This window comes from Phoenix dactylifera, chromosome 9, assembly GCF_009389715.1.
Source record: "Phoenix dactylifera cultivar Barhee BC4 chromosome 9, palm_55x_up_171113_PBpolish2nd_filt_p, whole genome shotgun sequence".
In the NCBI taxonomy this organism is placed as follows: Eukaryota; Viridiplantae; Streptophyta; class Magnoliopsida; order Arecales; family Arecaceae; genus Phoenix; species Phoenix dactylifera.
In genome coordinates, this window is record NC_052400.1 from 15,283,956 (window position 1) to 15,297,674 (window position 13,719).

At 38.4% G+C, this 13,719-nt stretch overlaps 1 protein-coding gene across 3 annotated transcripts; it reads right to left on the reverse strand.

The window, feature by feature from the left end:
- Window positions 1-2,314: 2,314 nt before the first annotated feature.
- Window positions 2,315-10,704, reverse strand: LOC103701081 (DNA-dependent metalloprotease SPRTN-like). 3 transcript variants are annotated; one of them, XM_039130168.1, is made up of 7 exons: window positions 10,447-10,704; window positions 6,680-6,838; window positions 6,462-6,528; window positions 6,301-6,381; window positions 6,056-6,174; window positions 3,502-3,581; window positions 2,315-3,341 (listed from the first exon to the last, which is right to left on the reverse strand). In XM_039130168.1, the coding sequence occupies exons 1-7, from the start codon at window positions 10,578-10,580 to the stop codon at window positions 2,602-2,604; spliced, it is 1,380 nt and encodes a 459-aa protein (XP_038986096.1). In that variant the 5' UTR covers window positions 10,581-10,704; the 3' UTR covers window positions 2,315-2,601. The 3 variants fall into 3 exon arrangements, with proteins under 3 accessions (XP_038986096.1, XP_038986097.1, XP_038986095.1); XM_039130169.1 differs by having other exon boundaries at window positions 2,315-3,260; window positions 6,680-6,874; XM_039130167.1 differs by having other exon boundaries at window positions 6,680-6,874.
- Window positions 10,705-13,719: the final 3,015 nt, after the last annotated feature.

Sequence of the window (13,719 nt, forward strand, 5' to 3'; positions counted from 1 at the left end):
AAATTGACTTGTTGGTACCTATAATAAATTCATATTGATGATGATATTGAAAGCTCATGCCACTCGCGAGAGGTTAAGTTCTTGTCTCTCAACTTCATTGATCGACCAAAATGGAGGAGTTTCCATCACCATCTCCAATGATGAAGGGTGGTAAGGAGTGACCCTACCACAAGGTCCAGAAACAGAAATGAGGCAAGTGAGTCTAAGATTCGGAAGTAAATAAGACCAAGATCATGAATCGGCGCTACCATTATTAAGTGATAAAGGAGTGGAGTAGGAAAGCCATGGGACTTTATCATTGAGAGGGAGGTTATAAAAACTAGGCACGAGAAAAAAAGATCGGATGGAAAGGTCAGTTTCTTAGCAAAACTAAATAATCAACCATGAGATTGGAAACAAACTTTTCTTCATCTCTAATTCTGATTTAGTAAGAGCTAATCATCTATACAAGGGGAGCCCTAATCCAGCCATCTAGGAGGATTGCCGGACTTGATGTAGACACCCGTGGCTACTATAGGGAGGTGGCTACTATGGTGAGGATTGGATAAAGTTTAGGAGCAAAATCTACTATATCGAGAAGCTAAATCGTGTACCAAACTTTTGGAGGCCTTAATTTGCCTATATGATTCATTTTTGAATGGAGTAACTTTTTTAGCCTTACAATATGGATCCACCCCTTAAGAGTAAGATGCTTTTGGCCCCAAAATGATCTGGTCAATGCAAAAAAAAAAAAAAATCAGAAAAAGTTTTGACTGGGCATTTATCTCAATCCTAGAAAAATTAAAAAAAGTAGCTGAAAGCAAAGTCGATATAAAAGTCGAGATCTACTAGTCATATCTATTTCAAGAAAGCTGTATCTTTTTTTAATTAGATAAGAAATTTGATTCGAATTGTGCAAGACAAGTCTTACTAGTATAAATAGGAACTTTAAAACTCAGTTTTATGACTCGTTATTAAAAAAGAAAAAAGAGAGATCTAGATTCAATTGCCGCCAATTTTCTAACTTTTCTAATTTTTTTAAAAGATTTTAGTTGAGGGAATTGAAAGAATTGAAAGAATTACTTACTTCTCTACGAATAGATTGGTTATGTTTCTATATATGAATCCAGATTTTAAGAATTTTTTTATTTGGAGTTTGAATAGATTATCATAGGCATTCATCTTTCACAATGATGATTTCTCATACTTATTTAAATTTATTCACATCATTAAATGGAGTTATTTAATGTTGTGATATTTCAATAATTTATTCTTTTCATAAAAAAATCAATCCATTACCCTTTTTGGTAGAAATTAAGAAAATGAGTATACCTCATTTTATTCTTTATAATATTTTCAAAAAGTTAATATATATCGATAAATTCTACATGTTCCTAAATTATATATATATATATATATATATATATATATATATATATATATATATTGTTTTTGTAAATCTGTAAAAATGGATGATTCATGATTGTTTTTAATTTATGCTCCAATTAAAAGGTATTGTGAAATATTAATCCACGTGATTAGAGGATGGTATTTAGTATAGAAATTTTATTAATATTGTATACTATATTTCAATTTTCAATGAATTTTAATTTATCTAACACATTTTTAATAAACATTTGGTTTTACCAATTAATCCGATAATCAAATCAGTGACCCAGAGAGTTAGACACTTGGCCAAATTGGTCTATGCAGGTTTAATAACCATACCTCAGACCCGTATCTAGTCACCGGTGCTTGGCGTGCATTATATAGATAATAGATCCTATCTCTATCCTTTATGATTATGTCATTGATAATAGTTTTTATTATTAAAATCTGTTTAGACTTTTACTTGCATTAGAAATAATATCTGACTTATATCCATCTTTAAATAAAAAATTTATGAATACAACTAATATCTAACTTGTATTTATTTCTATTTAGAGCAAGTATAGGATATGCTTGATATCCCATTAGTATCTTTATTTGTTTATAACGAATGCGAATACTTATATTAGTATTTGTTTAATATCTATTTTCATATTCTTATCTGCCAAAAGATATGGACACGAAATATCTAATCCATATTCTATACCTTTGCAGCCCTATTCAATGTATTTGGGATGAATATTGAACACTAATTTCTTGCTTGCATCCATCTCGAGCGGCCACTTCCTTCAACGAGTCACTTCCCCCAACCGGGCACCTCCATTTTCCGTGTCCACGTCTAGACATCAGAACGTCATCCCTCCAACTTATTGGTCCGCTCGCACTCATCAAAAAGACATGGAATAAAACAGATTAAACTTATGTTTACAAACAACGAAGACACATATATCTTTTAGAAAGTCACTTCATTTAAGGGGAAAAAAACGTGCAAACGGTCACCCAGAAAGGACACCTAGTATGTATCTCTTAAATTATCTTCCACTGTACAAGTATTTTTGCTATGCTTGCTATTTATCCTTGATACTACTGTTTCGCATTCCCATCTGCCACAGTATAGCATGGCCTCTATAACGTCAAAACCGCACACCCCCCCAACAAAAAAACGAAAAAAAGACAATCACCCAGTACCACAGCCATGATATCTCTGATAAGTCAAATCCAAAACCAGTTCAATTAGTCATCCGGGATTTCCACAATGGTCATGGCAGCACTGGTGTTTTTGCCTGCTTCATGTGCTTGGATGTTCTGAGACTCTTGCTTATTGCCCACAGCAAGGCTGGGGCCGCCTCCATTCAGTCTTCTGAGCAGTCTTTGCTTTTTCCTCCTCTCTGTTCTTTTATTTACTAGAGGTTCAACATTTTCCTCAGATTCCTCATATGCAAAATACTCCAACCATTCACTTGCAACTGTGTAATCATTTCTGCGTCTTCCTAGTTTTCTTCTTTTCTGGCAAGTGCATGCTTGCTGCTTCTTGAGTGCTGGAGTTCTTGCACGTTTAGAGGTTTCTGGAGCCACTGGACAGCTGCTACTTTTTGATTCTATGCCCTTGAGCTCGTCAAAGTTTCCAGCCGGCGCACCCACGGATGCGAAGAAGTCTGACATTGCCACCTTCTTGCCATCCAAATGACCCTTTATCCCTCCATCTTTAAATGCTCCTTTCTTCTTGCCATCTAAATAATCCTCTGTGCCTCCATCTCTGAATGCCACTTTCTTGCCATCTCGACTGTCCTTTGCTCCTGCTTCACATATTACCTTGTTGCTATCCAAATTCTCCTCCGTTCCTCCATCTTTGAGTGTTACCTTCTTTTTGCCATCCAAATTATCCTTTGTTCCTGCTTCACAAAATTTTCGTTTTCTTTGTCTGGTCATATAGTGCAAACCTTTATACCTGCCCTCATGAAGCTCCTCCTCATCTAAAACAAATAAGTAATTTTTCAAATATGAATGAAATCATGGGGTACTCTCAAGGGGAGGTTCTTGCAGGCCAGAAAAAGACCCTACTCACAATCACCAAAACTTACAATGGCATTCACAGTATTGAATTTATTTTTTTATGTAGTTTGAATGTCTCACCTTTCAAACTCATTTTGTTGTTACCACATTCAGTTGGTTCTTGTATCTTAATGCAGCTTCCAGAGCAATACTTCTTATTGCTGCAAAAGCAAGAGGAAACACATGATGAGCAAGTTTGATATGCCATGAAACCATCCACAGTTGCCTGTAATAAGGTGACAAATGAATAAGACATTATTTGCAAGCGTGGGGGTGAGACAAGAATCAGATGGTGCAATAGTTGCAACCTAATATGAACACATGCCTGGAATTGACATAACGCCCTATAAAATGTAATTCAATTACATAATTTCACATAACATGCAACTGGGAAATAACTGTCTTCATGTAGATTGTCACTGATAGAACGAACCAATTCGAGGTACCATTATTAGTTTGGGTCTGTTTTTAAGTTGGTGAGAGGTACCTGCAACTTTATGTGCTTTTGACACAACTACTATGTCCATGTGATCCATCTCAAATGGATAGGAAGTGCTTAGAGAGGAGACAAGGAGAAGAATGGGTAGAAGGAGGGGGGAGGGAGCGAGGGGGGGGGAGAGAGAGAGAGTCTCAAACAGATGGGAAGTGCTTAGGGATGTTGCAAGGAGGAGTATGGGCAGGGTTTTTTTTTATTATTTTTATTTTAGGGGGGGTGGGGTGGTGATGGGAGGAACCATAGTCTTCCCCTTGCCTCTTTTCCCCAGCCCTTCCGACCTAAGTGTAACATCACACGGGGTGGTGAATCAAGCACTAGGGTACACCATAAAGTCCATAATAACCACATTGTTTCTTGTTGAAACAGTATAATTGAGGGGCACGGTATAATGTTGTCCCTCGCATCTCTTCCACTCCCATGTTGTGAGTTAGGTATCGCGAAATTTTGGAAAGTTGAGCAGATATATAGAAAATTGTGTCAAGAGTTCTTGAAAATTCTTAAACAGGAGAAACAAATGGAAAGGTGTATAATCGATAATCAAAATATTGGTATGTACAAGCACTAAGAAAGGAACTAGCCACAGCGAAGTAAACAAACCAAAGGACAGCAACAAAAAGAATCTATTGATGAAGACTTCACACATGCTCTAAAACCAAGGTCTGCTGAACCGGTCGGAACCGACCGGTTCAGCCTATACTGTACCGGTGCTGGTATGGTACAGCCGAACAGTTTCTTGCCTGTAGCGGTGCGAACCGTTCGCACCGGTACTCGCAGGGAAGAAGAAGGGGAAGAAGAGGAAAGAAGAGGAAGAAAGAGAAAGAAAGAAGAGGAAGAAGAAGAGGAAGAAGAGGAAGAAAGAAAGAGGAAGAAGAGGAAGAAAGAGAAAGGAAGAAGAGGAAGAAAGAGGAGAAGACTACCCATCGAAGGGAGAAAGAAGACCTCTATTGCGGGGATGAAGACTACCGAGCCTCTTTCTTCCTCCCGAGCACCTCGCTTGGAAGAAGACCTCCCTTGCTCGCGGGAAAAGGGGGGAAAGAGAGAAGAAGAGAGGAGAAGAGAAGGGAAGAAAAAAGAACGGCTCGGGAAGAAGAAGAGAAGGGAAAAAAAAGAAAAACAAAGAGAGGCCGGGGCAGCACACCCGCGCGCGGGGGTGCGGGCACGAGTTGGGAAACGCGTCCCCAACTCGCGCTCGCGCACGTTCCACACGGTACGAACCGTGCATCCCATGCAGAGTGCGGTTCCCCATGCAAGCTCGCCGCGCGAGGCAGCCCGCGTGGGCTTTTAAATGCCACTCTGTGGCATAACGTGGACGCGCGCACGTCCGCGCATTTTTTTCTGAACCGGTTCCGTACCGGTATCGGTCTCCACCGGTACGTCGGTACCGTGTACCTTGTCTAAAACACACCATTAAATAACCCAATGGAGAATCCATAATATCCATGCTTTATCTTATTATAAAGTGTCCACACAACAATGTCATACATATACACTATATCAAATATTCTAATCTTTTATGCATGGATGAGTACCCAGATCTTAATTTCCTCTGCTAGATGAATCATATTCTTCAGCTGTTCAGCACATATCATAATCTATTTCCTACTTCTGCATTTCTATGTCCATCTAATACACCATGTGCACTCCTGTTACACCATCACTACCTAACCATCCACCCACCCCTTCTTTGAGAGCCTCATTATCTCCAGTCACCGACTTCCTCCACCTTCAAACACCTCCTTCAACTCTGCCATCTTATTGCCCCTTCCAACCCAAGAACTATTCCTTCTAATAAAGGAGTAATTAAAGATGTCAGGGCTTAGGTGGTGGACAGCAAACAAGAAACAGAATAAAGGGATCGTAAGCAAGATCTGGGTCTAGAAGGGTGAGGCAAGGGATAAAGAGGCAAGCTGAATGCAGACATCATAAATTAAGGTACAGTTTGAACTCAATTAAACCTTTATGTAGAAAAGAGAACAAGATCTAGCTAACAATAGAATTCATCTATATTTCTATATTTGACTAGATACATGCCTCAGAAACATTCGAAGATAATTCAGCAAATATCAGCACCTAGCATATCACTTGGTATGACTGACAGACAAACATCTAAGAATCTGCATTCCTCATGTGGAGCCTTACCTATGCCATTGACATGATGGGTTATCACAACACCCTTCAGGGTCCACATTCTCAATGCAGTCACTAGCTGAATGTTCCTTTTTCGTGCCTGGCTTGATCAAATTCCCACATGCTTCACACTGCAGAAAAATTATAACAGACATTAATACAGAAAAAAATTAAAGTGTTCAAAAGCTCAGAGACTTGACTTGAACTTCAAAAGGAAAGTTCAGAATATCTTCTTAAAAGTGAGAGATTTGTATTACAATGCAGTTGCCAGCTCTGCAGGAGTCAGCTTCCTCCTGGAACTCATGGTAAATGGTAATGTTGTAGCCACCAGATGGTCTCTGAAGTAGGTAAACAATTAAATAATTACACCAGCCCACAATATAAATATTATTCTTTGTGATGCCAGCTACTGACTAACCTGATGATCTGTCATTGAGCTGGCATTAATTGAATCCATCATTTCCCGGAAACTTGGACCATGCACACTGCTTAATCACAACATGAATTTTAGGCACAATGGAAGCAAGTTATCAAACATCACCGTGGTAGCAAGTTACCAAATATCACAAGGTAGCAAGTTATCAAAATATCCTGCTATATATGTATTTCATGACATGATAACCATTTATGAATTACCTGTGCTCATTCTTTTTATTCTTAATCCACAAGAACGCATGAATCATCTCATGTAGTAAAGCATTTTTGAGATCAGCAGTTGGCCGAGATTTCAACAAGAGTTCATTAAGAAGTATTTCACAGCTACCATCTGAATAATAAAGGCAAGAACCAGTGCAGCTGCATTGAGCCAACAAAAGATCACCCAACATTTTTCTATTAAAATAGAAGCATGTTAAACTTCATATCTATATATATCATCATACAAATTGAGTAGAGTTGCATACAATAAACATACATAGAAAGTTTGATATGTTACTAGTATCAATTCACAAATGATGAGGAAACAATCAACCAGCCCTTTTGTTGAGGAATGCATGCCTTGTTATCTCACAGACATGGTTATACAACTGTCAAATATCAGGATTACCATCTCTCATATTCCACCGAAGATAATAAAAGATAAGAGGATAAATATTGAATGCATGGTCATAAAGGAAATATGGACCTGTTATAAATGAGAGGAAGTACAACAGAATAATTTATGTAAGAATTGCACGGCAGTACAACAGAGTAATTTATGTAAGAACTGACTATCAGAAAATAAAGAGCCGATCATCATCATTGATATATGAAGAAAAAAGTGAGATAACTGTATTGCTAAATTAACAGAAAAAATATAAGTGATGATAAAGGCAGCACTGCCTTAAAAACCAACTATACACCACAAGATCACCTAAGAAGACAAAAAGATAAGAGATGCTAAAAATATCAAAGATTGCCATATTCATCGTTGACAAGTGAAAAACTAGATTGCATATCCAGAGCCCCTTGCAAATATCTGGGAGAGATTTAGAACCTATCAATAAAAGTCAACTGTGACTTATTTTATAGTTTTGGCTTCTCCTACAATGAGCTAGCAACCTGCCACTCCATTCTATGGACTGCACATTTCATACCAAGCAAAATATGTAGAAGCTACAGGTGTTAGATACGCAAACTCAATATCAATGGATCTACATGGCTAAATAGTAATAGCAAGAAAAGATTATAAGAGATGACATGGGCAAATTGATGATGGCTGATGAGGAAATTTGGACTGAAAAGTCAATCCATTTGGCTGGAGCCAAGTACTGATCAAGAGAAATAAGTATTACTGTGAAAAGGGCGAAACAACCAAAGCTTTAGATAAATCTGATTGTAGATTGCTGTAACAAAAAAATAAATTTTACTTTGTGATGGAAAGAAAGTCTATAGCTAATTTTACTAAATATTGAAGAAAAGCAAAAAAATTGAGTGATGATTAACTGACTCACAGAAGAAAATAGAATACTAGTGGAACATAAATAAGTGCTATTGCTTAACTTTCTAAAGCACCAAAAAGGAAAAAAAAAAGAAATCCTCCCCCTGTGTGTGTACAAAATCAAAATTTACATATTCTAGTTGCCGGTTGATTTTTAGAAGGCATCACATAAAGCATTAAAATTGCTCTGTCTTATATCAGCATCATAGTAGACAAAACTGTCAGCTACAGACCAATAACTCATCATTTCCACTATACCTCGTGGTTTTGCAGCTAATTGTGTAAAGGAGTTTGGGCAGAAAAGGTCATGATGGAAAATTTTTGAAGGGCAGAAAAAGAAACTGTTGTAGATGATAGTCTCCTTCTGAATTTCGAAATAGGGATGACATTCTACTTCTCTGTTTAGCTAATCCGGAGGAGAAAGGGATGGCAATTTCAACCTATCAACCTTCTCGATGCTTCTCTTTTCTGGAAATAATAGCTAGAAGGGATGTGAATTTGCATTTCAATACTCAGTTTTAATACCCAACAAAAAGAGCCAAACAGTCTCTTTTAGACATTTTAAGGACCATATAGTTAATGAGGATTCGAACAATTTTGTAAGGTACTGAAGACCAAGGAAATTTCTTTTTGCAAGTTATACAATAAGAAAGTAAGCATTCTGCTGGTCCCAAATAAGCAATACTTAGAGTTATAACATTTTAATAAATACTAAAGCTGCTTTTATCTGATTAGCTGCTCTGACTTTTAGCATTGAAAGTAGTCATAATGAATCAACAGGACAAGGATTAAAATGTTCCAACTGAACAACTCGAGCATCATTCAGCAGGAAATAAAAGGACACCATTGTCATTTGGCAAAGAATTGCACCATGTTCAGAGTTATTCTTAAGATTCTCCATATTTGTTACATGCCTTTCTTTAAGATTTCACTTTCAGTTGTTGATTGGCGAATAATGCAGGCATATTTACATGCAAACATATATGTAATACATGTACATGCAAATTAATTGCACAGAAAAACAACATCAGAATGAAGTTATCACGTAGTAGATATGGCAAGGCACAATAAGGTTTACAAGTCACATGGAACAGAGAGCAGCATAGCAGAAACTAGGAGTTCAGTGGAAGAGAAAGCGATAGAGAGAAAAATGCAGAGGCAGGCAAACTACAAAGAATTTAACCAGCATTGTTATGATTTCACCAAGACCCTTTCTGGCATGTGAAATCATACTATGGCTCGCGGAGGGATTGCCTATCAGCTTTCCAAGACATCTTTTAATGCTTAATGAATTAGTACTATAGGATTGGTGATGAATCAAAACTTTACTAGTGAAAAAGGAGCTCAAAGACACCAAAGAATAAACTTTTCAATTTTTAAAAAAAGGGAAGCAAGGGGTTTTATTTGTAGGCTCCATGGGTTTAAATACCAATCATCACCACATGCCATGCATGGTATGTATACCTTACCAGAATGCAGCACTGACATGGATCCTGGTGCATGCCAATACTTGGGATGCTGTTGTGGTAGCACCTGCCAAGTTTTGGCATGACTTGGCTTGTTATGCCATGGCATGTACCCAGCAATGCTGCATCCACCACATCATCAGCGTAAATCCTCAGCAGGCCTTTGGGTCCATTACTTTGGCTAGGATTCATGCATCGCATTTAGAGATTGATTGAAGGAAACGAAAACAATTAGGAAATTAGACCTAAAAAAATTTGGCATGGATTGATAAAAATATGTGGAATTGACCACTTTTGGATGGATTGAATGAAGAGCAGTTTGTTTTAGATTCACAGATTCTGCCCCTCTTTGGTAAATCAAATTTAGGTAAAATTGGTGCACAACTGGCATTGTTCAGTTGAGCATTCAATCACTCCTTCACACTCAAAGTCAACCCCTAACTGACTTGTTAATCTTCTACAGACACCATGCTCGCATAGGCATCCGACACAACTTAGCATGCACCTATTGCCTTCCTACTTTGTCAGGTGGCCATCAAACATGAGGATCGATCACTCTGCGCACCTTGGCGCGGACCTTAACAGAGGGATCTTCAAGTTCCAAGTAAAAGATTAAGGTAAGGTGCATAAAGGAAAAGTAAAGATAAAGGATGGAAACTGCGGACACCTAATAAATATATGTTGTGCATTATTCGGGAAGTTGTGGCAGATAGGCTAGGTGCCAGATAGCAACAGCGATGCTGCAAGGAATTAGAATATAGAAAGAAAGTACAACAAGAACCCTAGAGATGGAAGCGTGTTTGAGACTGCAATGCACGTCACCTGTTCGTTTTAGGGATGAATTCTAAAGCCCAACACATATTGTCAATGGCATCCATTAATGCATAAATAAATTGGGGTAGTGAAGCAGTAGTTTACGCGCATAATAAAATGAATAGAGATGACATTGGCATAATAAAGTAAAACATGAACAAGAGCATTAAAAAGAGAGATGAGAGAGAGAAGGGGGAGGGGCAGACTTGTTCAATTGAGAGTCGGTCCAGGAGACGACGCAGGGGCCGAGGGCTTCGTCGAAGTAGAGACTGTTGTAGTGGCAGAAGAGGGAGTAGATGTCGACCTTCCCGTCCTCCGATTCCTTCTTTCCCGCATCCATGGCGAGCCCTCTACTAGAAGGTTTGCCGGAGAAGAGGCGTCGGAAAGCGAGGGAGAGCGAGAGAGCGAAGGAAAAGGGCGAGGGGGATCGCTCGTTCTGATGCGCCCCTTTCCCTGTTCGGGCCTCGCTGGCATGGAGGAAAAAATAAAAAAAATGCCTCGTTGGTAACGAAGATGGGCGAGGGATGTGACATCCAACGGCGGGTGAAACGCCACGTCGCAATCGGCTGATCGGGTGGGAAGAGTAACGGCCCGGCACTACGTCATCAAAAGATGACTAACCCATAAGGCCCAATAACCGAGACAACCCACGTTTATATCCGAGCTCCGGGTTTTTTTTTGTGGCTTAGGAGCTCCGGGTTTGACCTGACAAACAATACGAAAGATGGATCAGACAGACTATAAGTCCATAACTGAGTAAGAGAGCCAAAACCAAATCCTACCGTTTATAATTAGGTTGAACGAGTTTGGATATATTAATAGGTCTGGATCGGAAATTGTTGATGTAAAAGCATGACTTTCATTCAACAAATGTATATGTCAAACACAATAATTCAGGCTATTAATCTATCCAAATCTTATCTAAAGTTTAATCCCATTGTAACTAATTCAGGAGCTCACCTAAAAAAGCTAATTAAAAGATATATTTTTTAAATTTTTTAGTCCTATATAAGTATCCAAGATCTTCTCGACGAATAATACAGGCAGTATCTTCTAATTCACATAGGCTATGAATCTGAATTCACTCTAATACCATTGATAACAATCCAGAATCTTATCTAAAATGACTAGTCGAAAGATATTTTTTTAGTTTCTTAGTTCTGTATGAGTACTCAAAATCTCCACGGCGAATAATCAATGTAGAACTAAACACATGCCCGTACATGTCATCTCTATTCAATGGCAGATGTTGCCATCTTTTATCTTGGGATCTTATTTGCTCTCCCAAGCGCTTTGGCAGCTTAGCTATTGAAATTTTTACATTCCAACTAGTGCTTAATTAACACCCTTCGTGGGCACAGACTCTCACTGCAGAATATAAGTTTCATGGCACATGGATTGTAGCTCAAACATATCATATATAGCATAATTTTATTTGAAATCTTAAAGATGGCACTTCAGTGGATTTTTTACAGTATCAGTGGTGTTCTTCAGTTCCTCCTAACTCATGGTCCATATTTATTAATATGGATGTTCCTCTGCAGGGTATGAAAGTGGCGGATTTCATAAATACTGACCGCACTTGCAAAAGGGAGTTTAGCCACAATTTTCCCAGCTGACATGTTGTCACAAATCCTTGCTATTCCTATAGCCTAGGGACACTGGCCTAATCAATTTGCCATGGGCTTCATCCAGGCTACCTTCTATCTCTGCTGCTGATTTTACTCCTACACAGGCAGCCATTCCATCTCCAAGTGATCTCTCTTCCTTGCACTGCGTTTGGAGGCTGCTTATTCCTATGTCCGTTAAAATGTTTTGCTGAAAATTCTTGTGGCAAAGAATACTCTGCAAACAACTTTTGCATAGCCGGGGCATTGTATGGTTGTTGGTAATTATAGAGTTCCAAGCTACTGTTTCCTCTCCAAACCAGCTGGTAAGATAGTTACTCGGTTATTTATCTATTCAATCTTTTGGTTGTTCTCAAGTTGCTTTTACAGCACAATTTGGGTATTGGGGTATTGCCTCTTCACTATCTTCTTCTACTTCTCTTACTGTTTATAGGATACCCTCTCTCCCTGGTGTTTTAAAAGTCAACTTTGATGGCTCAGTCCAGATGATAAGGCTACAACATGGTATGTTAGTAGGGATGGCCAGCCGATCATAGTATCGGGTAAATTAATTCCTAAATTTCAGTAGCTTATGCAGAGCTTCTTGCAGCATGATATGGCATTTATACAGCCCTTCATACTTACAAAGCACTTAAGGTGTGGGTTGAAGGGGATTCGGCCTCTATCATCTCCTGACTAAAGTCTTCTCCTTGTAGGTTGTATGTAAATCCACTCTTGAAGGATATTTGGCAATGGAAGTATGCTGCCATCACTTTCCACGCATCCCATGTGTTTCGACAAGCTAATCAAGCTGCTGATTGAGTAGCAGCTCAAAATTTATATTATACTTATTTTAGCATAGAGGTGGCAGCTAGGGCCAAATTAGGTTCCAATTGAGTAAAATTTGGATCAAGTCAAAAAAATCATACATGAACTATTAATATTCGAATTGGAATAAGTAATTCCATACTGATCACCAACCAAACAATGCTTTACTTGTCAATTACATACCTTCGCAAAATGAAATAAAATATGTCCAAGAAACATAAGATTTGGAGTGGGGCATCTATTAAAGTGAGAGAGCAAGGAGAAAATTTAGAATGAAGAATAAAACATGATAAACCATAGATATACTATGCCCTCCACCTTTTTCTCAACGTTATATTTTATGCTTGCTTTTGACCATTAATTGCATAGCATATCTAATCATCAAACAAATCATTGGCTAGGCCATGGTCTGTTCCACAATCGCCACTATCCCAAAATTATGTATATAAATTTAAACATTTGTCAATCTATGCTCATTCAAATAAGAGGGTGAAGCCATACTTGACCCATTTATGAACAAGTTGATCTATGTTAAATCAAATCCAACCTGACTACGAAAAATCCTTATCCTTACCCAAACCTATTTATTTAGGATGGCTTGGACAAGTTAGCGGGTCTTTACCACACCTAATATCTTGATCTATCACTTGAGTGTAAAGAAAAGACTCTCCACCTGCTGGAAAACTCAATGTTGAGGGTATAAGATGCAAATATAAACTATTTTTTGATGGGATTTTAGACCTTGTAAAGCACATCTGATGGTTTATACTTGTGTTTTCCAATATCTGATATGTTCGAACATACCTACATAATACATTCACAACGTTTTGGCAAGACAAGCACTTGATAACATATGAATGCTGCCTCATGATTTCTATGAAACACACACCTAATCACCAACACTAGCTGTTAGATGCGCATTTGAGAGTTGGCTCGGGCGGGGTGGGGGGTTCAGAGACTTGAGGACATGAGCATGGCAGCAGCCCCTACGAGGCAGAGGAAGGTTGGACCTTATCTCGGCCAAGTTACCGGTTATCAGATGCC